General features: G+C 35.9%; 1 protein-coding gene across 1 annotated transcript; it reads right to left on the bottom strand.

The window, feature by feature from the left end:
- Positions 1-110: 110 nt before the first annotated feature.
- On the bottom strand, positions 111-25,926 carry LOC123564471 (RNA demethylase ALKBH5-like). The gene is made up of 4 exons (XM_045358101.2): positions 25,221-25,926; positions 18,829-18,909; positions 17,075-17,194; positions 111-14,278 (listed from the first exon to the last, which is right to left on the bottom strand). Exons 1-4 carry the CDS (start codon positions 25,919-25,921, stop codon positions 14,047-14,049), a joined length of 1,134 nt encoding a protein of 377 aa, XP_045214036.2. The 5' UTR covers positions 25,922-25,926; the 3' UTR covers positions 111-14,046.
- Between the last annotated feature and the right edge of the window lie 1,767 nt (positions 25,927-27,693).

Raw genomic sequence — 27,693 nt, 5'->3', positions numbered from 1 at the left:
CACTACCTTGTAATAACGTCTTACTTGGAGTAAATTAAACAATGACTGTCACATGACAGACAGGGGACACTATGACTGACTGCTTTTCAACAAAGAATTAAACGCATGTAGAAAACTTGATGAAAATTTTATTGATACTTGCAATGAAACAACTAGTAGCTCTCAAACATAACTGTATGTACAGCCACTATAATAGTAATAATTTCTACCAGAAAAACAGATTCATTTCAATTTCAAATGTGATTAAAGATTAACTTCTGTTGTTTGATCCATATATTCTGTAACAGCGTTTTCGAGCTTTTGAAATACTTGATGACAATATTGATATCATACATCATTTTAAAGAACAGTAACTGTTAGCATTATAATAATAGAATGTTTTTAGTTATTTTGGAAAAGAAATATCGATCCGTACTGAGTTGTATATCATCAAAAATCCATTTTGTTTGGCATTTCCAATTGAAAATTTCAGGCATCAGTGCCATCAAACAGTTTTTAAATTGCAATTTTGACTTCACTTGTTGATAGATTATTAAGAATCTTCCAAGTTATGTTTATAAGCATATAAAACAACATTTGAGCCGCACCATAAGAAAACCAAAATAGTGGGTTTGTGACCAGTATGGATCCAGACCAGCCTGAGCATCCGCGCAGTCTGGTCAGGATCCATGCTGTTCACTTTCAAAGCCTACTGCAATTAGACAACTTGTTAGCGAACAGCATGGATCCTGACCGCGCAGGCTGGTCTGGATCCATGCTGGTCGCAAACCCACTATGTTGGTTTTCTCATGGCGCGGCTCATTTCTCTGTTAACAAATAATTAATCTTTAAATTGCCTAAGCATAGTTTTTCAGACCTTATACATATGAAAAAAAAAACATATTTCGTCAAAAAATAAAATGATTAAAGATACCTCCAATAATTCAAATAGTTCCTTCAAACAGAGACCTTCAGAATAATGCAAAATCTATATTCAGTGTTAAATATAAAGTCGAAATGTTTAAAAACCCTGTTACAGAAATGAGCAGCTCCACAAGAAAACCAACATGGTGCATTTGAGACCAGCATGGATCAAGACCAGCCTTCAAACCCTATCCGTTAGCAAAGAGTATGGATCTTGACCAGACTGCGCGGATACTCAGGCTGGTCTGGATCCATGCTGGTCGCAAATGCACTATGTTGGTTTTCTCATGGTGTGGCTCAAAATGATGACTCAAACAGCAGCCAATTGTCACCTCCTGTGCTCATGAATTATGGTAATGACAATGTAAAACAAAATTTTAAACAAACAAATGGCACATATAAGAAGGTATGTAACAAACCAGATGAACTTTAAACTTTCAAAACATTTGTTTTCAACATACTGTCTAACATATTTTGCAGCCCATAATCAATTCATTTAACTACCCAACTGCTCTAAAAAAGCGGATAAATTAGAATAGGAATCTTTTGTCCCTCACTACACTAAATACCTCTTTGCATGACTTAGTTTATGTCCAGCTAAAGCAATACAAAAAAAAATCTTGACAAAGTGTAATCTAAATAATTTATTTTGTTTCTCATTTCATCTGAAAAATCTGTATCAAATTACCATCTCTCTGAAACCAATGGTAGTGCCGAATTGTGTATTTTCTTGTACAATACCACCACTATCCAAAATGAGATAAAAATTGTAATATAATTTTTAACTCTTCACTGTAAAAACCTATATTTAGACTTTAAGAATTTTATATATTTATTAACATTCCAAATCAATGAAAATCATGAAAATATCACTAACTTGTGAAATATGAATGAGACAAAAAATTGTATAAGTCTACAGGTCAAACAAGTGCTGTTACTATTAGCAACAAATGCCCCTGAAGCGTGCCCAAAAATGCTATAGCTGTCTGCGCAAAATACGCCAGAATAGTTTAAAGTATAAATCATTTTGCAACCTTGACCTGAGAGACCCAGGTCATAAGCGCGACACACCTTCTCAATGTGGTTAACATTTGTGTCATATTATTTTCAAATCCCTTGATAAATGGCAGTTATGGACCAGACAAGAAACTGACCATGTTAACCTTTGACTTCTAAGTGTGACCTTGACCTTCAAGCTAGGCGTCTGGGTCTTGCGCATGACACATCTCATTATAGGGAACATTTTATGCTAAGTATGCCAGACATTTTGCAAGCAGAAATATTAGTGAATCACAAAAAACTGCAGTGCCACAGATACATTTGTTTGTATTTCTTTCACCATAATGATGTGTCTTTTTGAACATGGAAATTTACGCTGGCTGATAATAATTGGGAATTACTTGAATTCATGAAATTTGTGATCATTTCCAAGTCACAAACTTTTCCACTTATACTGTACAGTATTATTTTGCCTTAAATGATAGTTTAAAGAGAAGGACTGAGACTATAAACATAGGTAAGTGTGTGTATGTGCAAAATATTAAAACTGAGTTATGACATACATGATAAACCTTAACTAAATATAGCTGTCTGAAAAGGTACCTGGTCTGGTAAAGATATATCAATGAAAATAACTGTTTATGACCAAAGCAAGATGATAAAGTGAGTGAGTTGGGTTTTACGGCGAATCAACACAAAATGGTCATATATCGCCGAGGCAGATGATAGAGGAGAAAAACAATGTAGTTAACCGTATGTGGGAACCACACAAATACAAAACATCTTAATGTCACCAGGCAACATCGAATTCATACATGATGAGACATTTATACAACTCCAAATTCAGACTGTATGTCAGGGATTTATAGTTTCCATTTCAGCTTACAGGACTATTATATCTGTGTAACTGCAGTGACGACAGATATCTTCTTGCAATCCAGTGCACAGACCCAGTATCAGTAACCTAACAAAACCTCAACAACAGACCACATGACTGTCAGACATGTGCTTTGAATGGTTCTAATATAGAGCAAGTATTGAAACTATTCATAAAATATAGTCTATAGTCGGGAAGGGGGAGGGGAGCAGTGGGAGTGTATTTGACATTCAAAAATGCACAAACTGAACATATGCCTATTGTAATTAAGGTAGATTGCCAGATACTGACCTTTATGTTTGTTTGTTTGTTTTGGGTTTAACGCCGTTTTTCAACAGTATTTCAGTCATGTAACGGCGGGCATTACGTTAACCTAACCAGTGTTCCTGGATTCTGTACCAGTACAAACCTGTTCTCCGCAAGTAACTGCCAACTTCCCCACATGAATTATCAGAGGTGGAGGACGAATGATTTCAGACACAATGTCTTTTATCAAATCGTCACGGAGAACATACGCCCCGCCCGAGGATCGAACTCGCGACCCCGTGATCCGTAGACCAACGCTCTCCTTACTGAGCTAAGCGGGCGGGCAGATACTGACCTTTAATCACAATAAAATGTCAAATGAAGAATAGACATCACAACAATAACATAGAATGGTATAAAGCAATATCTCTTTTATAGGTTGTAAATTCAAAATTTACAGCTGTTGTATTTGAACAAGTTCAAAATATCACGAGTGTTTCAGTTACTCAACTGAATAGTGTTCTTGGATTCTTCACAAGCACTAACCTGTACTCAGTAAGTAACTGACAACACATTTCTAATATGAATCAGAGGTCAAGGACAAATTACAGGAGACATATTGTCTTCAGCCAATCATCACAGAGAAAACATGTGTCAACTGTGTGTCAAACTTATAACTTCTGATTGTAAATCTTGTCCTCCCCGGACAGGTTCAGAGCATGAGAAGACGTTTTATAAAAAATTTACACTTTTAAGAGAGGGTAAGATACACTAAGCCTTGTAGGTAAAGTATGTTTGATGTTTTGCTCACCTGGCATTAAGGTTTCCTAATAGTTTTTTAGAATGTTAGTAAAAAGGCACATTCACATTATCTTGTATAATGATTCCTCACCTCTTTAATAATTTCTAATAAAGCACTGTATGTGTACGTTTTTTCGCGCAACGAACATTTCACGCTCCGGCAGCTAGTCTAGAAAATACTATTTATTGGCGCAAACTAGAATTCGCGCCGTGAGACATCGTATTCATAAATACGCACTCAGACTGTATGAGCACTTCTACTGAATTTGAACGAAAATTGCAGAGTTTTGCCGAGATTTACCGATTTTGGTGATAATATTTAAGATGCTTGTGTTTACAGTAAATATACTACGCTCTTTTGTTACATTAATCCCTATATACCTGTATTGTTAAACAAGAGGACCATGATGGTCCTGAATCGCTCACCTGTCCCCACATGACCCAATTTTCATGAAGATCCATTGAAAAATATGGCTTCTAGAGAGGTCACAAGGTTTTTCTATTATTTGACCTAATGACCTAGTTTTTGAAGGCACATGACCCAGTTTTGAACTTAATCTAGATATCATCAAGGTGAACATTCTCACCAATTTTCATGTAGATCTCATGAAGAGTATGGCCTCTAGAGAGGTCACAAGGTTTTTCTATTTTTATACCTACTGACCTAGTTTTGACCACACGTGACCCAGTTTCAAACTTTATCTAGATATCATCAAGGTGAACATTCAGACCAATTTTCATGAAGATCCATTGAAAAATATGGCCTCTAGAGTGGTCAAAAGGTTTTTCTATTTTTAGACCTACTGACCTAGTTTTTGACCGCAGTTGACCCAGTTTCGAACTTGACCTAGATATCATCAAGATGAACATTCAGACCAACTTTCATACAGATCCCATGAAAAATATGGCCTCCAGAGAGGTCACAAGGTTTGTTTATTATTTGACCTACTGGCCTAGTTTTAAATGGCACGTGACCCAGTTTCGAATTTGACCTAGATATCACCAAGTGAACATTCTGACCAATTTTCTTGAAGATCCATTGAAAAGTATGGGCTCCAGAGAGGTCACAAGGTTTTTCTATTTTTAGACCTACTGACCTAGTTTTTGATCGCAGTTGACCCAGTTTCAAACTTGGCCTAGATATCATCAAGATAAACATTCAGACCAACTTTCATACAGATACCATGAAAAATATGGCCTCTAGAGAGGTCACAAGATTTTTCTATTATTTGACCTACTGACCTAGTTTTTGACCGCACGTGACCCAGTTTCGAACTTGGCCTAGATATCATCAAGGTGAACATTCAGACCAATTTTCATACAGATCCCATGAAAAATACGGCCCCTAGAGAGGTCACAAGGTTTTTCTATTATTTGACCTACTGACCTAGCTTTTGGTGGCACGTGACCAAGTTTCGAACTTGAACTAGATATCATCAAGGTGAACAGTCTGACTAATTTTCATGAAGGTCCATTGAAAAGTATGGCCTCTAGAGAGGTCACAAGGTTTTTCTATTTTTAGACCTACTGACCTAGTTTTTGAGCGCAGTTGACCCAGTTTCGAATCTGATCTAGATATCATCAAGATGAACATTCAGACCAACTTTCATACAGATCCCATGAAAAATATGGCCTCTAGAGAGGTCACAAGGTTTTTCTATTATTTGACCTACTGACCTAGTTTTTGACGGCACGTGACCCAGTTTCGAACTTGACCTAGATATCATCAAGATGAACATTCTGACCAATTTTCATAAAGATCCCATGAAAAATGTGACCTCTAGAGTGGTCACAAGCAAAAGTTTTACGGACGGACGACGGACGCCACGCGATCACAAAAGCTCACCTTGTCACTTTGTGACAGGTGAGCTAAAAAAGCGACTGAACATTGAGAAGTTCTCAATCGTAATTTACCCAACATTAATCTCAGCTAAAGTTTCTCACAAGCAAAGGAAAATTGTGAATTAACATTTCTGTTCCGAAACTAACATTACTGTTTTTAATACATGTAATTTATTGTAAATTGAAAATCCACTGAATGTGCTTTTGTAGTATAACAATATTTCATTGTACAGTTGTGATTTGCATTTAATAAACGTAACTGTTCCCTTATATCTCTTTATTGTCCAAACAATGCATTATTGCAAAAATTAACAGGCTCGCATTATGTGTGAAAAACACATTATTTGGTAATTATGATCGAGTCACTGTTATCAAGTGTGTTGGTAGTTTAAACATATTTTATTTGTCGAACACAACAGAACATATCGTACAAACAACATTCACATACATAAAACAAACTTATCACATTGACAAATTGAATTAAAATGTTTCGTGTTTGAGAAGATTGGGGTATAAAATTTCGCTGAACTCATGAATTCGCGGGCGTCTGGACTGCGCATTTGCGTGAAAATTACGATCCTGCGAAAAAATCTACACATACAGTAAATTGAACAATCAATATACATTCTTCTAGGTCATAGTGATATTCCTAAACTGTTAAAACAAGGTAAGAATCTGGCAGACAATTGTGTGTACAAACAGGCAAACAATAATCAGCTGAGAGCAAATGAACTTTATATAACCCAACTGGGTATAATGAACAATATCAATTCTGAATTTACAATTACAAAAAATGCTACATGTATACAGCGTTTTTCATCTATAACTGAACAGGACATAAGAATTGGTACTATGGCAATATGAAATACTTATAACAAAGCAATCTAACATGAGAAATTTTAACATGATCTAGTGAATACAACAATCACATATCATGAAAGACAAACTTAAAAACATATCAATAAAGAAACAGTGTCTACAAACAAATCCTCACTTATTTACATCTTAAAAAACAAGGTATAACAAATCACAACAAAACTATCATAGAATCTTTCAACTTGAAAACTACATTATGAATCCACTGAATATCTCACTGTCTTCAATAGTATTCAAAATTTTGTAGTTAAAACATGTACAACTATACACAACAATGACTCACAAATAAGTAAGTTTAAACCTTACCCTGCTAAATTTTTACAATGAACTTATCCATCTTCCGATTTGGACAGTACCGGGTGTTTTGCAAAAAGATACTGGCTGAATAGCAAACACTGCAGATCATGATCTACACTGGTCGCAAAGGCAGAACCAATTGCACAGTAATGATTAAATGCAGAAGTTACTTTGTTAATAGGACTAAAACTTTTACAGAATTACACAACTTTTCCATGTTTTAACAAGTTTCTATTAACCAAACCTCAGCTGTATTTTAATAGAAACATTTATATAATAGTACAAGAGCAAAGCCTGCTGGTGCCAAAACTCTTCTGTAAATCAATGATAAGAGACAATATGTCAGAACAGGGTTATAGTTCTATGCCTTCTTAACCTTCTACTGATTATATAAAAATGTACAGCAAAACTCCTCTAAATCAGAACCCCTGCATACTGGAAACCTTTCCAATCTAAATGAATTTTGCAATCAATTTTCATGATCCTGGAACCAAGCGTTCTAAAGTTATTGTACGGAAATGGTTTAACTGTTCCGGGTCTCTGTGACCTTGACCTTTGACCTGCTGACCTAAAAATCAACAGGGGTCATTTGCTGGTCATGACCAACCTTCCTATCAACTTTCGTGATCCTAGGCCCAAGGGTTCTCAAGTTATCATCAGGAAACTGTTTAACTGTTCTGGGTCATTGTGACCTTGACCCTTGACCTACTAACTTCAAAGTCGAACTTGACCTGTATTTTATGATGTTACACCTGTGTACCAAAATTTACGCTCCCAGGTCTAAGGGTTCTCAAGTTACCATCCGGAAACTTTTTAATTGTTCCTGGTCATTGTGACCTTGACCTACTGACCTCAAAGTTGAACTTGACATGTATTTTATGATGTTACACCTGTGTACCAAAAATTATTCAAATCTGTCAAGCTTTTCATGAATTTTTGTGGGAGTATGATAATACATTACAGTCCCATTCCACTTCATGCTGATGATGTATATACCAAGTTTCATTTGTAATGGATGAAAACTCTAGGAGTTATGCACACAAATAAGTGTGACATAAGTTCAACAAATGGCCAGACTGGCAGTTTAAACACTACTTGCCTCCTGGGTCTTCCACAACTGAAGCAAAAGAATTGAACCTGAACAAAAATCCTAACAAATGCAAATAATTTATATAAATCAGATGAGCTTATGAAATAAATCTGTTATTCTTTCACAGAAATCACTAAACAGAACAAGCATTATGAAAAGATGATCGAAAAAAGGAAGTTATTTTTTTCTCTCTTAAAGGGAGATTCCATTATTGTGGCAAGAAAGGCAGTCAAAGATTACAACTATGTGATTTAAGAACTAATATATAGTAGAAGCACGCTGTAATTATACAATGAAGAGGTCTTTCGTTCTAAAGAATAATTTCACAAGGGTGTAGCCCGAGTGAATTATTTAGAGCAGCATTTAACCTCTTTGTTGCAACTCAGATAAACTGCATTATTTCTTTGTCACCACTAACACGTCAATGTGACCACTTTAAATCTGTACATGTATAATCAAAATAAACAAGTTTTGTGTGAATAAAATTTTATAGTCAAACACATACAGTTATACTGAAAAATGCAAACTTAAATTCTCTGTAAGTAAAACAAGGATTTATTATTACTGTGGTTTTACAGCGTAAACTTACCACAATGTTAAAACAACTTAACTTTGATTTGTATTTCTATAAAGTAAGTGCTGCTATTAAGTCTGTGCACAAAAAAACTTGCTAGATACAGTATACCTCGCTTACAAGGAACAGCTTGGGACCTCTGAAAATTGTTCCTTATAACCGAGGTTCCTTATATCCGTATAGCGAACTGGTTCCTTGTAACCGAGGTTTGTAGAACAAACACAATTTGTATAGCAAACACTATTTGACTGATGTTTGAAAAGCGCTATTTGTTCACACTCCGGGTCGACCATGAATTTTTATATGAGAAAGCTGCAAGAGTAGTACCGGTCTTTTCCTGGAGAGATGTTAAGGTAAACTGTCTGCATGTATATGACTGAAATACTGTTGAAACACGGCGTTAAACCTAAACGAAGCTAAAATTTACGTCGGTAAGAATGGCCATAATTTGTGTTTATTTTTTGTCGGTTATTTCTATCTTCTTTCTTTTAGAGAGCGCTGCACGATGAGTATATATGTTACAGTTGCTAGACTGCATGTTATGAGGAGAGGCATCAATACTAGTATAAACAAGAGGACCATGATGGTCCTGAATCGCTCACCTGTCCCAACATGACCCAGTTTTGAACTGAGTATGACGTCCCTTTTTTTCTATTATTTGACATAGTGACCTAGTTTTTGAGCTCATGTGACCCAGTTTTGAACCTGACCTAGATATCATAAAGACGAACATTCAGACCAACCTTCATACAGATCCCATGAAAAATATGGCCTCCAGAGAGGTCACAAGGTTTTTTTTCATTATTTGACCTACTGACCTAGTTATTGATGGCACGTGACCCAGTTTCAAACTTGACCTAGATATCATCAAGGTGAACATTCTGACCAATTTTCATGAAGATCCATTCAAAAGTATGGCCTCTAGACAGGTCACAAGGTTTTTCTATTTTTAGACCTAATGACCTAGTTTTTGACCGCAGCTGATCCAGTTTCAAACTTGACCTAGATATCATCAAGATGAACATTCAGACCAACTTTCATACAGATCCCATGAAAAATATGGCCTCTAGAGAGGTCACAAGGTTTTTCTATTTTTAGACCTAATGACCTAGTTTTTAACCACAGTTGACCCAGTTTCGAACTTGGCCTAGATATCATCAAGATGAACATTCAGACCAACCTTCATACAGATCCCATAAAAATATGGCCTCTAGAGAGGTCACAAGGTTTTTTTATTATTTGACCTACTGACCTAGTTATTGATGGCACGTGACCCAGTTTCGAACTTGACCTAGATATCATCAAGGTGAACATTCTCACCAATTTTCATGAAGATCCATTCAAAAGTATGACCTCTAGAGAGGTCACAAGGTTTTTCTATTTTTAGACCTAATGACCTAGTTTTTGACCGCAGCTGACCCAGTTTCGAACTTGACCTAGATATCATCAAGATGAACATTCAGACCAACTTTCATACAGATCCCGTAAAAAATATGGCCTCTAGAGAGGTCACAAGGTTTTTCTATTATTTGACCTACTGACCTAGTTTTTGATGGCACGTGACCCAGTTTCGAACTTGACCTAGATATCATCAAGGTAAACATTCTGACCAATTTTCATGAAGATCTTATGAAAAATATGGCCCCTAGAGAGGTCACAAGGTTTTTCTATTTTTAGACCTACTGACCTAGTTTTTGACCGCACGTGACCCAGTTTCGAGCTTGACCTAGATATCATCAAGATGAACATTCTGACTAACTTTCATAAAGATCCCATGAAAAATGTGACCTCTAGAGAGGTCACAAGCAAAAGTTTACGCACGGACGCACGGACGGACGACGGACGCTGCGCGATCACAAAAGCTCACACTGTCACTTTGTGATATGTGAGCTAAAAAAATGAACGTTCAAATTTTTAATATGCACACATTGTCAAGTAAGTGTTCAAGGGAAATATCAAACAGATTAAATTAGACTACCAAATGAATTAAAATTTTAAAGTAGGGTGTTTATGACATACAGTGCATTAGACTATGACTAGACTATGGCGCAATGCATACGGATTAAAGTGTAAATTATACCTATAGTTTTTAGCACCTAATTGGAAATTTGGTCAGCTGGGCTGTTTGCCATTGTTAATCACGCGTAATTATCGTCTAGTATTTGGTAAATGCTGATAATGATAATTTTTATTCTTTATGTCTGTTTGCTATAACCGAGGGGTTTTCCATTGAATTTCGTACCTTGGGACTGAGAAAAGTGTTCCTTATAACCAAGTTCCCTATAACCGAGGATTTTTACATTGAATAAAGAAGGAATTAGATCGGGAATTGAAAATTGTTCCTTATAACCGAGTGTTCCCTATATCCGAATTCTTTGTAAGTGAGGTTTACTGTATGGTAGTTTCAAAAATACATCTATATGAATGGTATCATTTTCAATAGAAACAAGAGCTGTCACTAATGGTGACAAATGCCCCCACAGCGCCCTTGACCTTTGACCTGGTGACCCCAAAGTCAGTAGGGGTCGTGTACTCAATAAGTACTATCAGCACATGAAGTTTGAAGGTTCTGGGTGCAGTGGTTTGCGAGTAAAGTGCCTTCATGCAGAAAGTTAACGTTGTAAGTTAACGTTGTGACAAACTAACGGACGGACAATTGAAAACTAATATGCCTCCCTTCGGTGGCATAAAAAGTTCTTGAGGTAAAACAGAACAGATCTTTCCAAAATATATTAACCATACAATTTACATTTTATTTACATTGCAAATTTGTAAATTCAATACACAACTATTTCATAAATGAACCAAGAGGAGAAACTGCAATCTTACAGTAAAATAAAATTTATACTATGCATTCCAGCAAACAGAAAGTGTCACCCTAGGATACATCTAACAGACTTTGTTTGCTATTATTATAGGAAAACAAGCAAAATCAGTGAATTTTTATTCATCATTGATTAGGTTGTTTTATGAATGAGGGGGATATTTTTTGAAAGATAGTTAATTTCTAGATATATTTATGAATTTTAAAACAATTAAAGGGCAATAACTCAAAGATTCTCATTCACCACTGCCCTATAGTGATCTACATTTGTGTTAAATTTCATGAAGACCCATCAATTTCTTATGTGGGAATTTATGGATTGTAAAACAATCCAAGGGCAATAACTTTGCAGTTCCTGCAGTGATCCTGACTAAAGCTGCACGTGCACTGCAGCCCTATAGTGATCTAGATTTTTGTTAGGTTTCATGAATATTCATCAATAGGTTACTTACTGTCAAAAAAACTATTCTTTACCAAATCAAAGGGAAAACCCTGCTTTAACTGGGTCAAGGGGGATAATCATATATGTTAGCAAAAATCATGGGCTAATAAAAAAAATTATGTGAGGTTTGGTAATTCTAGCTAAAATGCTTTTTGAATATAAGCTGTTCCAATTTGAACATACAGATGCACACACGGACAAACAGCCAGATGGACAACACCAAACCTATATCCCTCCACTTTCGGCCAGGGATAAGGAAATGTACATAATAACTTAAAATGAAACTGTTCGGAAATGGACAGTGGTTAATCATCTGAAGTTGCCTCTGGAATCATAAACAAAATATTGGCATTACTAACAGTTTAAATGGCCATAAATTTCTTCCATTGACTTCAAAACTCTGTTAGAGACCTATACCCCATATTTAGGCTTGTCAGAGATTTTAATGTAACATTGTACCAATAATTAACTTGAGTGGTAACGCGAAAAGCATTAACAAAGTAAGAGACAATTTACTTCAACACAAAGTCTGCTCTGAAATAGATCAAGTCTAGATCTAAATAACTGTAAAAGACATCATTATATGTACCTAAAAATTGGTTGGATATTTTATGGGGATGAAGTTAACATGGTAATTAATTCACAGAAGCTTTTTAACTTGGATAAGCTATGACATTTCAATAAACAAGAGGGCCATGAAGACCCTGTATCGCACACCTGACCTATTGACCTAAAGATCATCAAGATTAACATTCTGACCAAGTTTCATAAAGATATGGTCATAAATGTGATCTCTAAAGTATTAACTCGCTTTTCCTTTGACTTGACCCGGTGCCGTAGTTTTTGACCCCACATGACCAAGATTCGAACTTGACCTAAAGATCATCAAGATTAACATTCTGACCATGTTTCATGAAGATACAGTAATAAATGTGGCCTCTAAGAGTTTTAACAAGCTTTTTCTTTGATCTGACCTAGTGACCTAGTTTTTGACCCCACCTGATCAAGATTTGAACTTGACCTATAGATCATCAAGATCAACATTCTGACCAAGATTCATGAAGATACAGTCATAAATGTGGCCTCTACAGTGTTAACTAGCTTTTCCTTTGATTTGACCTGGTGACCTAGTTTTTGAACCAAGATAACCCAATATTAAACTCGTCCAAGATTTTATTGAGGATAACATTCTGACCAAGTTTCATTAAAATTAGGCCAAAATTGTGACCTCTAGTCTAAGAGTGTTAATAAGCTTTTCCTTTGACCTGACCTGGTGACCTAGTTTCTGACCCCAGATGACCCAATATCAAATTCATCCAAGATTTTATTGAGAGTAATATTCTGACCAAGTTTCATTAAGATTGGGCCAAAATTGTGACTTCTAGAGTGTTAACAAGCTTTTCCTTTGATTTGACCTGATGACCTAGTTTTTGACCCCAGATGACCCAATATCGAACTCATCCAAGATTTTATTGAGAGTAACATTCTGACAAAGTTTCATTAAGATTGGGCCAAAATTGTGACCTCTAAAGTGTTAACAAGCCTTTCCTTTGATTTGACCTGGTGACCTAGATTTTGACCCCAGATGACCCAATATCGAACTCATCCAAGATTTTATTGAGGGTAACATTCTGACCAAGTTTCATTAAGATTGGGCCAAAATTGTGACCTCTAGAGTGTTAACAGTCAAATTGTTGACGACGGACGGACGACTGATGGCGGACGGACGGATGATGATGGACGACGGACACAAAGCGATCACAAAAGCTCACCTTTGAGCACTTCGTGCTCAGGTGAGCTAAAAATCAAGAATGAGAAATAAAATGCTTACATCTTTCTACAGAAAGCATCTGCTTTACCCTAGACAATCTGGTACATTAATGTAGCACCTCATCATTTAATTATCATAAAAAAGAGCATTCAATTAACTTCATGAACAATAGCACATAGCTTTTTGTAAGAATTTTCTGAGCAGAGTAACTGTCTAGCACTTTCTATGTCTAATATTTGTGCAAATAAATGAAAAAATACAAATTGGCATCAAAGAACCCACATATTAAAAACTCAATAAACAAATTAAAAAGCAACATTTTTCAGTATTCCAAAAAAACAACAAAATAGTGAGAAAAATCAACAATTATTTAACACTTTCTGTACTTCCAATCATGACTCTTATTCCCTGAACTTCCTTTTAAGACAAAATATCCATTTTAGAAAATCTTCTAAAACACAGTTTTGTAATATCTATCCATTCTATCATCTCACCAAACTATAACTACTTTCTCACCAGCTTAACTTCTCGCTTGCTTTTACTATTACTACCGCTCCTGTGTTTTGGTGATTCAGACCTATGCCTTCTTGAATGGTGAGATCTCTTGGACTTGTGTCGATGACCGTGACCATTTTCTTCTCGCCGATCATACAGAAACCTAGAGCTTGTGTCGGGATAGGAATGCCTTGTCCTCTTACGTCTCCGGTAAGAATGATGATCACTGTCACTATCTGAGCTGTTAAATACAGGAGAAAATAAATAAACAGGTGATTAGTTTACAGAGCAGGGGTGGCAAATTCAATTGTCCGTATTGCCCAGGTTGTCCCAAAGCTTGTACGGACAAGTGAAAATTGACCAGAATTTACTATATAACTATCATACAGGTAAGTACAAAAAACCCATTGACAAAAACGGACAAGCAAGTCAAAATCAGATTTTGCCACCCCTGCAGAGGGTGCAGGCCAAAATTTTTCAGAACATTTTCCCACTACATTGCAAACGGATCATCCAAAATAATTCATTCTGTCTGGGATCAATGATAAAATTAAATCTTCAGTCATTTTTACAAAAAAATTAAGAACTATACTTTGTGATATTCTGGTCAAAGATATTAATTTAAACAATTCATAGAAAATGGCATCAGTTGCATGTAATTAACTGTAACTGTCAAGTTTACTCTTGTGACAATGTGCCGACAAACAATAAATCAATCTGGAAATTAAGACATATCATTGTAAATAGTACTAACTTCGTCAAAAGTAAATTGTTTTCACTTTTTATTCAGCCCACTGAATATTTCAAAATTTAGGATATATTATTTGCAATTCCTTCAATTAACATACCAGGTGTAGAGGTTACAATCTGTGGTTATATGCGAGAGTCTTACTAATTGAATGTAAGAACCAAGGGGAATTACTTTAACTTCAACTATGCTTTAAACTGACTCAATCTTCAGGTAGTGACTTTTCACTTTTCGGGAATATACTATTATATGTGTAATCATTTTACAGTTGGTTATTTTGATGTATTTTTGGCAATTATATATTACACTTATTGAATGGCTTGCCAGTCTATAGTCAAAACTACTGCCTGAGGTCTGAAAGACAGAGGGTCAATAGTTTTGATTACTGACTTGCAAGTCATTCAATAAATGTTTTATAACATGACATCAGAAATTACTTTCTGCAGTTCTATTTTCATATTTTTGACTTATTAGCCAAGAAGTCATGTGCTGAATATAGGTCAGTCCTATAGCACAAACTATGGACTGGCAACTAATGTAAGGAGTTACGTAATAATAAATGCTGAATACTAGGAATTTCTCTGTCTATCTCATTTTATCCATGAAACATATGCCAAGACTTTCAAGCTATATATGCAGTATATGAAATTTAAGCTCTGCCCATGTTTTTGTTTCTTTGTTTTTTTTTAAATGTAAAATGTAAATGTAAAAATGCAAAGTAGCGTTATGAAACCTATGCCCTGCATGTCAGATCATGACAGTGAACAAGTGTGTGAAGTTTCAATCCATTCCCACTAGTCAGTGAAGTCGTTTCCGAGATACCAGCTTAAATACAAAAACTTAGCCAAATCTGGACGCCAACACTGACGTGCGTCCAATAGCTCTACCTATTCTTTGATTAGTCAAGTTAAAAATATGGATATGTGAAGCAATTCTAAGTACTATCTTAAAATCAGCTTGAAATTTGTGGATCTATTCAGTCATGTCTCAAAAATATAAAAAAGGACCAGTCAGTTTCATTTGACCATAATTGCAAATGACATTAAACTACCTTACGTACACTCGAAACCAGTTATAACGCTACTCGATATACCAAGGCATTTGTTATAACGCGGTATGCTCTTGGCTCCCGAATTTTCAAGGGTAAAAAAAACAAAACAAAAAATAGAGTCCGCGGATGTTATTTAATTTGATCATAACCAGCGTTAAAACTACATGTACCTGTGTACTTTAACACCTCTGCCATGACAACTGTGACAAAAATCAATAATTGTCTGCTAGCTTACTTGTTTGCGTATCGCCTTTGTTAAAGTTTGTATACATGTAGACATGTGACAATTAGGCAATCAGTACCGTGTCAAAATTCGATTGTTTGCATAACAATCATGTAACATTGGTCAGTCAACTATCAAACCGTTTAAGTTTGCACCAATTAAGCGGATGACACGAACATTTGAGTGAATAAAAAATCATAAAACAGGCCCTGTTTTGTAATAATATGCAGCCGTTTTTCGTAATCATCATTCAGTACATCGGAACTAACGAAACGCCAGTGATTTAACAATTGTCTTTCTTATTTCATCCATTTTCTACATGTTCAAAATTATTTTTTAAGACTGTCCGCGTTTTTTCTCTTTTAGTTACAGAAACCCCCATTGCAATTGCGTTGCACATGTAATTTTCACGACCGCGCGCCTCTCACACAGCGTTATATGTTTACTTCTGGGATACACAATTCCACCTTTCTTTTAGAATCACGACGAAATGGGAAGCTGACATAGCTTTATAATTCTTTCAATGTATTTTCCAGTAGCATTTAAGGTAAATAAATGTACCTTTTAAACGCTTATAATTTCTTATGTAACATAAAACAGCGTTCAAAATACATCTAATACATTACCGGTGGGTGGGGTATTGCATATACCGCTTATACGGCCAACCCGCATTATAAATTTAACCCCGCTAGATCCGCGGGTCTCGAACCTTGGACCCCGGCGACAGAGTAATAACGGGGTCCCAGTGTACTGTAAATATCACCTAGATCTAAAGGAATAAACTGCAAGGAAAAGCTATCCACTATCAAAAGTGCCATTCTACAATAGCAAAATGACCTAAGAAAGACCCTTTCACTGTACTGGGTAATTTGATTGTTAGTTATTTGTTAGAAGTTATCTAGTTCAAGTTGCCATTTAAAATGTGGATTTATATTTGTTTTTAATTTTTTGAAATTTCCCTCAGTCATTTTTTCCTGATGACATTCAATACACAGCCACAAATATTTTCTCATACCTGTTTGATTCCGAACTTGAGTGTGACGGAGACCTCTCTCTTGGTCTTTTTCTGGCATCATATGCTGGTCTGATCTTTGAACTGGACACCGGGTCAAGTCTTGGAGCATCATCACAAGTTCTGAAAGGTAATTAATCTATGTTACTTCCTAAAAAACACACTTCTATAATGCAATTAGATAGAAGTTATTGTTCAATCAAATCAATAAAAACATGAAACTAATCAGTTTCACTAAATAAAATATGCCGACTAAGAGGGACTCAATATAAAATTTATTTGGAAATATTTTGCATGCTGATTAAAGTCATTCTAAACAAGAATGATGTTAAAGCAGCATGCCTCCAGATTTGGCTAAAAAATAATCTTTCTTTCAAATTGAAGTTTGATCATATTATGAACATTAGAATATGAATTTTTGTTTCTAAGATATTTTAAAAGTTCCAAATCAAGAAAAAAAACATGATCGCGCCGGGAATCGAACACGGACAGCCGAGGCAATAAAGACATTTTCCCGTCGTCGTAACCAATAGCTCTATAGCTGAAGTAGTGAATAATGACTTCAAAATATAGATATTCATTATCGAGACCATTTACCTGGAGTAAAAGCGTGACAAACGCTTTTCAATTTTCATCATAAAAAGTAGTAAAAATAGCAAATTCTCAAGTGTTTCCGTAACAGAAAGTTTGTCAGTAATTAAGTTTTAAAGCCTTCTTAAGAAATATAGCATTTATTTCAAGGTATCTAAAAAAAATATTTTTGTTGTTGTCGAACGATCTGGAGGCATGCTGCTTTAATGCTGTATGACACATATCCCCTGAAAATGCTTGATGAAAAATAATTTAAAGTCCAAAAAAGGGGCATAACTAAGGAAGTCAGCTATGAAACTCCTGCAAAAATGCTCATGTTTTCTTTGTGCTGATGACCAGAGTACACAAGGTACAAATTAATGTAGTTGTAAAATTAAAAAATCCCAAAATGGGCAATAAAAAGCAGACATGAAATATACCAAGTTTCATTTTAGTTGGATGGAAACTGTAGAGGAACTTGTCCTGAGTATATACTGATCTGATAGAGAGCAGTAAAATTTCAAAGTCCAAAACAGGAGCTATAACTCTAGCAAAAGTGATCATACATGAAACCCGACAATATTTTAAAAGTTTTATTTCATGTTTCATACAGGACATCTAAGACAAAATTCAAGTACTTCTCAAGCTTTTCAAGTACTCATTTCCTCTTTTCTCGCTTACTGAAATCTTAGTCAAAACAACCTTTACAAACTACTTCCAGAAAGAGCAGAAATTACACTTTGCGTAAATTACAACACTTACCAAACTGACATATATGTCACTTACATGCAACTTATTCCTGACTTTAATATAAGAGAAGTATAAGATAGTTAATGATAGATAGATAGTTAATGCAGTCACAAATCACTACTTTAAGGCCAAAATATAACTGCCACGGGTGCATACAAGATTAGTAAGTGATTAGTAAGTGATTAAATACCACTTTTTTTTCAAATTAACTTACTTCTATTGTCTTGTTTTCAATTTATTCTTTCCATAAACCAAATTGCTGACAGATCATTTTTTGGTCATGATAGCTAAGTATGTTCCAAACAGAGTTTGCTAAAACAAATACATATATGTAAGACACATTTTGGACCAGTCTTCAAAACTAATTTTTGATGGCAGCCTAGCAAATTCTTCAAAATCACTGTTAAAATAACTATAGATACCAGAAAGATACTTACTTTCTAAGGATGATGACAGCGCGTCTTTGTACTACATCTTGAGGCCTGATACAGTGGGTGATGTTATCAGCTGCATAACCACTGAAATAAGATCAAGCATATCTATAGTACGAGGTCTGATGTAAAAGCAATGTCATTAGAGCCATAAAAACATGAAAACAACAGAATTTCCAACCAAAGTGCATTGGTCTATTAGTTTTTTTTGAAAATAACATACAAATAATTGAAATTTATTGCTTGCTTATTGAGATACATTGTATCAACATGCACAGAAAGCATGTTAATGGTGATCGCTGCTCATCATTGATGTTAATGACTGCAACAATTGATATTTTTGTCACTTAGCAATAATGAGCTTTAACTCTGCATAGAGAACTTTAACCTGCGAGAATGCCACTATAATTTTCACTGTTAACTGCTGAAAGATGTAATTTCGCACCATTATAATTTCATATGATTAGATTTGTTATTTTAAAGGTATACCAGACACAAATTTCGTACCTGAAAACATGAATAAAATTATGTAAACATAAAATTAACAAGGTCACATGTATTACCAGTATTATACAGATACAGGCTGTATACAAAATATGTATGACTTAACACAGTATAAATGTGTACTGCCACAAAAACAAGGGCTGTCACTATTGGTGGCTGACATATGCCCCTGAAGCGAGCCCAAGAATGCTACAGTTGTCTGTGCAAAATATGCCAGAATAGTTTAAGTATGAATCCTTTTGTGACCTTGACCTAAGTGACCCAGGTCATAAGTGCGACACATCTTCTCAATATGGTTAACATATGTGTCAAATTATTTTCAAATCCCTTTATAAATGGCAGAGTTATGGACCAGACAAGAAACAGACCATGATAATCTTTGACTTCTAAGTGTGACCTTGACTTTGGAGCTAGGGATCTGAGTCTTGGGCAAGACATGTCATCTCATTATAGGGAACATTTATGCCAATTAATTTTAAAATCCCTTCATCAATGGCAGAGTTATGGACTGAACAAGAAATAGACCATATTAACCTTTGACTTCTAATTGTGACCCTGACCTTATATAGCTAGGGGTCTGGCTCTTGCCTATAACATGTCATCTCATTATGGTAAACATTTATGTCAAGTTATCTCAAAATCCCTTCATGGATGGCCAGACACCAAACAGGCACTGTTAACCTGTGACCTCTAAGTGTGACCTTGACCTTGTAGCTAGGGGTCTGGGTCTTGCTCTTGACACGTCATCTCATTAATGTGAACATATATGCCAAGTTATTTCAAAATCCTTTTAGGTGGCAGAGTTACAGCCCGGAAGAGAATTTACACGGATGCACACACAGATAGGACAGATGGACAGTGTGACTTTAATATGCCCACCTTCAGGGGCATAAAAACTGGAAGTTTCATTTATTTATGAACTTAGCTGTACATACAAAATTAATCTATATATTTAGTAAAGTTACAAACATTTGATGAACTTTTCTCTGTGTGTGTTTGGGTTTAACGTCTTTATCAACAATTTTTCAGTCATATAAATGACGGTGTCTACTTGTAGCAGTGAGCACAATGCCCAACTTTATAGTGCTGCCTCACTGGAATATCACGCCGTAGACATGTGGCATGATACCCCACCCAGTCACATTATACTGACACCAGGCTGACCAGTCCTAGCACTATCCTCTTAATGCTTAGCGCCAAGCGAAGAAGCTACAAGTTTCTGATACAGCTGTCAAAATGTGCTGTCACCTTCAGTTAAGTGATTTTTATCACAGCAAGTGTCTGAATTTGGGTGATTTATAGCGTTTTAAAAATACCAGTAAAATTTAGTGGATTCGAGGTAAGGTACCTATTAAAGCATATATAAGTTGAATCTTTAAAAAGAAATGTAATAACAGTCCCTTCTGCTTGGTTTACAACACACAGTGATGTAACCTCCTTCACACTTCTCGAGAAAGTTTCACATGTACTGAAGTTGGCAGAGCTTTAATTATGTCATTGTGTATTCATGTCAAGTTGACAAGCTTGCAAAATGTCAAGGTAATGATAAAAAATCGAGCGACTTGAATTTCACTTTCACTTCAGATTAAAGAGAAGTGGGGAGCTCCAGAGTGACTATTTCGCTCAAGTCGCCCCCTAGCTCAGGCCCTGATTATTATATTGAATAACTTATGTATGATTTATTGAACTGAAAACATAAATGTAAAAAGTAAGAAACAACAATAATTTATGATATTGAAATAATTAAGGTATACAGTATTAGTTTTCTGTGCATTCTTCTGTCAGATGTATATGTTCTGCAATTTATAAATTAATTAATTCAACTACTAAAAACAGTAGTTTTAACGTCTACTTTATGTCTAATAATGATTTAATATAGATCTTAAAGAATGAACATGATTTTAATAAGTCTTTTAACTACAATACACTTTATGCCAAAAACAGAAATGCTACTGAAACACCCGTTGAACAGATAAGGATACTAATCAGTAGGAGCGTCATGCGAATAAGAAAAATAATTGGCACAATCGTCCTGCTGATAGACACTTCCCAGAATACATAATTTTTTACATCTCCTGAACATTGCTGAAAAGAATAGTCATTTTGCAGTTATGGTAGTTTGGTTCGACACCAGACCATCTACACTGACAACATCTAACATTAAAGACAGTATGTTTTAGGTATTATACTATCAGTAAATAAAATACATGTGGACGCATTGGTCAAGAGGGCTAAGACGGTTTCCTACGGAGGCGAAGGCCCCGGGTTCGATTCCTGGCTACTCCCATTGCGGTATGTCCTTAGGCAAGGCACTTTATCACAGAACTTTGCCTTGAGCAGTCAACCCAGCTGTAAATGGGTACTACAGCATTCCCACTGACTTTCTGAAAAGTGCGTACATGTACCCACATACATGTACTTCAGAAAATGTGGGTACATGATAAACAAGAGCTGTCTCCATAGGATGACACATGCCCCCGATGGCACTTTGAATGAATAGTTATGGCCGATGTTAGAGTTTAGGACCTTTGACCTACGGAGCTGGGTCTTGCGTGCGACACGTTGTCTTACTGTGGCACACATTCATGCATAGTTATTTTAAAATCCTTGAATGAATGACAAAGATATGGACCGGACACGCCCATCAATGCACTATAATGAAAAATGACCTTTAACGTTTAAGTGTGACCTTGACCTTTGAGCTACGGACCTGGGTCTTACGTGTGACACGTTGTCTTACTGTGGTACACATTCACGCCAAGTTATTTGAAAATCCATCCATCGATGACAAAGATATGGACTGGACACGCCCATCAATGCACTATCCTTTAACGTCTAAGTGTGACCTTGACCTTTGAGCTACAGACCCGGGTCTTGCGCGCGACACGTCGTCTTACTACGTGGTACACATTCATGCCAAGTTATTTGAAAATCCATCCATCCATGACAAAGATATGGACCGGACACGTCCATCAATGCACTATCCTTTAATGTCTAAGTGTGACCTTGACCTTTGAGCTACGGATCTGGGTCTTGCGCGCGACATGTCGTCTTACCGTGGTACACATTCATGCCAAGTTATTTGAAAATCCATCCATCCATGACAAAGATATGGACTGGACACGTCCATCAATGCACTATCCTTTAATGTCTAAGTGTGACCTAGACCTTTGAGCTACGGACCTGGGTCTTGCGCGCGACACGTTGTCTTACTGTGGTACACATTCATGCCAAGTTATCCATCGATGACAAAGATACAATGTTGGACGGTTAAAACCGCCCCGGTCAATACTCCCTGAAGTGGTCAATACCGGTCAATACTGGTCGATTGGTCAATACTGGTCAATTAGTCAATACTGATTGTTAAGATATTTTACAGAGTTTATGAACAGTTAAATAATGACTGTTTAGCTAAAGCAACCAAATCAGTACTCCCAAATTGGTAAGAAGTGGTCGATTGGTCAATACTGGTTGATACTGGTCACACATTTTCTATTAGATTAGATTACAAAGATATATTATTTTTCTACAAAAATGTCACAATAAGTGGAAAAACTGCTAATTTGACTAAACTTAATTAAATTTTGTAGAAAGTATTTCATAAACTGCAGCAGTAAGTGTTTGATTCACAAGTGATACATCTAATCATTTTTACTGGTATAAATAATTTAATGAAAAGTTGCTGTTAACACCTGGACCCTTTCATGGAAGTGCTTTAATTGTGTTTTGGTAGCAACTGTCACATTGCCTAATTGACACCATGTCATACAATACACAAGAGATTATAATGTTGTAGGCCTGGCTATCTAGTCACTAATTAGCTTTCATAATCAATAATCCCACTGTATTATTGAGATGCTTGATTATGGTAACTTTATTTAAAAAATAAAATTATGCAATCAAAGTATTCAACTGACCAGTATTGACCACTTTTATATGTATTGATCAGGGATATTGCGTAGAACTAAGATTTGAATTGACCAGTACTGTCCATTTCAATGAGTGTAATTTACAGCAATAAAATCTTTAATTAAATCAAAATAAAGGCTACTGTAAGAAGATAGAAGCATTGAATAAACTAGTATTGACCACTGACCATTCTAAGTATATTGTCCAAAATTGAACCTGACCTGAAAATTTAGGACACACTGCCAAGGACCAAAAGTGAATTGACCAGTATTGACCACTATACTTTTTAATGAACAAAATTTTAAATTATTCAAATTTCTTTATTATTTTTACATTACTTTTACAGCCTCTGCTAATCTGTGAATGTACATTATGTAAAAGTGTTGAATAAACCAGTATTGACCACCCAAGAGTGACCATAGTATTGAATCGACCAGTATTGACCGGTATTGACCAGTATTGACCGGTTTTAACCAGTATTGACCGCCGGCCCGGTCAATACTCATATTGACCGGCTTTTTGCCAACATTGCAAAGATATGGACCGGACACGAAAATTGCGGACAGACAGACAGACTGACAGTTCAAAAACTATATGCCTCCCTTCGGGGGCATAAAAAGTTGGGTACAAACCATACAAATTGAAGAAAATGTTCCAACTGAAACAAAATTATAAAGAAGTATATGGGAAGTGACTTTTATTCAGCCTGTGTTAATGACAGTGGCTTTTTTTAACTTTTACACATGCACCACAGGGATACAGCGTAGAAGTCACTTCTCCTTATAGAAAAGTGGAGAGACTTCTAGTTGAAAAATAGAAATTTATCATTTCTAACTCAATATACTCGCCCCCCCCTCCCCCCCCACCACACACACCCAGTAAGCTTGTGAAGCAATTTGAAAAGATGGCTATAATTTTCTTGTTTATGGATAAAAATTGGGCTGGAGGGGTTGGGGGTTCCAGACCCCAAGTGTCTGTGGATAAAAACTATTGTTGTGACCATTCATTTTCTTAGATACATCATTTTCCATGCAATGAGTTTTTCCTTATTCCATAATTCTGAAAAAAAGCTGTTTTCAAAAATTCAAGCAGACGCTGCTAGATATCGCCCGCCAAGTTTTTATAACATTTTTTTTTGCTGCTATATCTTGCTGCAACATATAGCAACAAAAAATTATAAAAACTCGGCGGGTAATACTTATTTAGCATGAACAGTATCAGACTCGAATAAAAATGAAAGGTAATTTGTAGAAAATTGCCTGATGAAAGTCAGTCTGCCGGTCATTTTGTAAATATTAATAAACAAGCAGCTTACGAGTCTTTCTTTTACAATGGAGACCAAATAATTGTGTAGTAGATGCCAGCTGACCACTTAATTATTCAACAACTTGTTGAAAAAACGTCCAAAAACGTTGCACGTACATGTTGACAATTATCGGAAAGTGTCAAAGATGTAAAAGCGTCGTTGATTGGCTGAATACTATCGCGTCTAGTTTTACGAATAATTTGATTCGCTGTCACAGTTCTCGAGAAAATCTCACTAGTACCTGGAGTAGGCGGAGCTTAAATTATGCTATCGGCATGTAAATTCAACTCATCTTGACACATAGCAAATTGTCAACAATGTGTAATGCGATAATTTGCGTTTGCGGATCAAAAATAATGTCTGGTTACTTGAATTCCGGCTCTTTATGGACGAACAATGTAGATTTTTCTGTCAGATTATTTACGTGTGCATTGTACCCGTGGAATTTTAAAACTTGCGTGCAAGTGACTTTTATGCGTGAATTACGTGGATTTTTGCGTGAATGGGAATGCTGTACTAACAAATTGCTGAGGGTAAGGTATAATTGGTTTTAATTGTTTTTAAATAGGGTTGCTCAAAAGCTCTACAGAACTATGTTCAATGTTTCACAAAGCAACAGCAAATAAAATTTACCTTTAAAAAGTCCGTGTTATTATTTAAATCATATATATACTCTTACCTAATCAAAGTTACACATCCTCGGTCAATCGGTAGCACCAGGACAGGCTTTGATGTGCGGATGGGCCTAAATGAAAACTTGCAACCAAATGATAAGGCGCTGTCACTGAAAAAAGACACTGACACAATTGGTCTGTCAAAAATATGAGGTGGGTCAATGTGAGACACTATGCAACCACCAGGCATGTAGTCATTAATAACAGCACTATTAACAAAACCTTCTGGCACAAGTCCAGCATTAACAATAGGCTTAACTACAAGATCATAAATCCATTTTGGAACTTCGTCGACTTCACCTTTAGGGTACAAACGCTCCATCCCTGGGCCCTTTTTCTCAAGTTGTGACCCATATGTGTAACCTTCCCCAAAAAAGTATTTATTCCTTAGTGGGGCTCTATCTACTGTATGACCTTTGTATACCCCTTTATTTGCTATTTTCACGACTTCATCAATCTTTTTCTCAATTTCTTCACACTGTTCTTCTGAAAACAACCGACGTTGAGTGATCCCAGTTTGAGTTTTCCGCATTTCTTCCTTCCGTTCTGCCTCTCTTTCTCTGTCATATCGTGACCAAGGATTGTAGCCATCATCACTGTCGCTCTTATCGGTTGAGTCCGAGTACTTTCTCTTTTTACGATGCTGTTTACCGTTTTCGGGTGTTGCTATTTGTTGTCGCAGATCTTTCTTGCTCTTTGACGCCATGTTAAATCGAGAAATCTACTGAGAGTTACCTAACTTGGTTACGTTTAATTTCTTTCAGAGTCGTTTGTACGGAAGCTTGGACTCCCGGATCCAAAATATACTTTTTTTAGTTTAATATTATTACAATACAATACAATACAATAAAAAATATTTACTGTCGGTATGGCATAACAAATCAACATTAGCTATGATTAGCTATTGATTAAGGTGACTGGTCTAAATTCAACACAAATCAAGATTTCTAGAACATTTATTTTTCTTTTTTTTACCAACCACCATTTGAGCTTCGTTTGTGACATTCGCTGTCTCAAGAGAAAATGGGCATAATTATACAAAAAATAAATCGTACGAGGAGCTATCTCCTGTGCACAAAACAACATTTACAGTTTTAAAAAAAATATATATATATGATCGTATTCTGAAACTTAATTTGTAAATATATATTAACGACTTTAAAACCTTTTAAGTTCTGCAGACCGCAACATATACAGAGATCGAGGGAAGGGCAAAACTTGTGGTCCGGCCCTATTGCTATAATTTCATTGATTGATTGTTAATGTGTACATGTGCTGGAATTATTTAAATACAATCATGTATTATATGCAATAAAATATGTACAGTGCCATAACTTTTGGAAATAGTATGGTATACATTGGCTTAGGTACAAAGTCATCATTCAATTTGAACATTTTTCTTCATTCTGACATATGTTAAGTTAGGGTTTCAGGGTTCTTTCTGAGATTAAATTCTACATGACAAAATAATGCTGTTAACTGAGGTCTTTTTCAGTTAAAAAAGTATGAGCAATTCAGATTCACAAGAACACCCTACTTACTTGAGTAATTGGAGTACAGGTAGGACTGGGGCTCAGGGGAACACCGCGTGAAATTTTGAAACTCTGCACGGAAAAATGATACATTTTTGAAAAAAAAACAATTTGAGTAGATAATGCTGAAATATACACATCAATAGCCTGCATAATTGGAGAGCAAAACTAGCTAGCTAGAGTACTCTCCGAGGAATTTTGAAAATATACTGGGCTGTATTTTTTTGCCATTTCAGACAAAAATCTAAGCAGATCAGGTTAAAATGTAAACAATCTCATCTCTTGCATAATTAGAACACAAGTAGACTTGAGGGTTAAGGGTCTTCACCGAGAAATTTTGAAATTATACAAGACTAACTGGTGCATTTTAAGCCATGTCCGACAAAAGGTCCGAGTAATTCCGGTTCAAATGTATACACTGCTCGTCTGCATAAATGAAGAACAAGTAGAGACAAGTTTATTTGTCCTTCCCTATAAATTTCGAAGTCATCTCCCACAAAAATCTGAGCAATTCAAATTGAAATGTATACATTGCTCGCGCTGAATAATTGGAATAAAAGAGGAAACAGGGCTTTGGGTGCCTCTCCGAGTAATTTTGAAAGTATACACGAGAAAATGGTGCATTTCGAATTATCTCCGACCAAAAATCTGAGCCGGTCAGGTTAAGATGTACACACTACTAGCCTGCTTAATTTGAGTACAAATAGAGATGACAGTTTCCGGTTTCCGGGTCCTCCCCGAGAAAGTTTGAAATTAAACAAGACAAAATGATGCCTTTTGAGCCATCTACTGAGCAACTGAGGTTGAAATGTACACACTGCTCGAATATAAGTAGAGATAGGGGTTAGGGGTTTTTTCCGGGAGAATGTGAAAACTCAGCAAGGCAAAACGGTGCATCTTAAAACCATCTGAGACAAACAAATCAGGATACTAGCCTTGTAAAATC

The sequence above is a fragment of the Mercenaria mercenaria genome, chromosome 2 (assembly GCF_021730395.1).
Source record: "Mercenaria mercenaria strain notata chromosome 2, MADL_Memer_1, whole genome shotgun sequence".
Classification (NCBI taxonomy): Eukaryota; Metazoa; Mollusca; class Bivalvia; order Venerida; family Veneridae; genus Mercenaria; species Mercenaria mercenaria.
Note: the sequence above shows the minus strand (reverse complement) of the source record. Positions and strands in the feature narration are given on the sequence as shown.

Excerpts from the sequence above, each read along its gene's own strand:
- LOC123564471 (XM_045358101.2), bottom strand. The coding sequence starts at position 25,921 with ATGGCGTCAAAGAGCAAGAAAGATCTGCGACAACAAATAGCAACACCC. Across the intron at positions 17,195-18,828 it reads GCTGTCATCATCCTTAGAAA|AACTTGTGATGATGCTCCAA; the intron begins GTAAGTATCTTT and ends ATTACCTTTCAG. Across the intron at positions 14,279-17,074 it reads TCAAGTTCGGAATCAAACAG|CTCAGATAGTGACAGTGATC; the intron begins GTATGAGAAAAT and ends TGTATTTAACAG.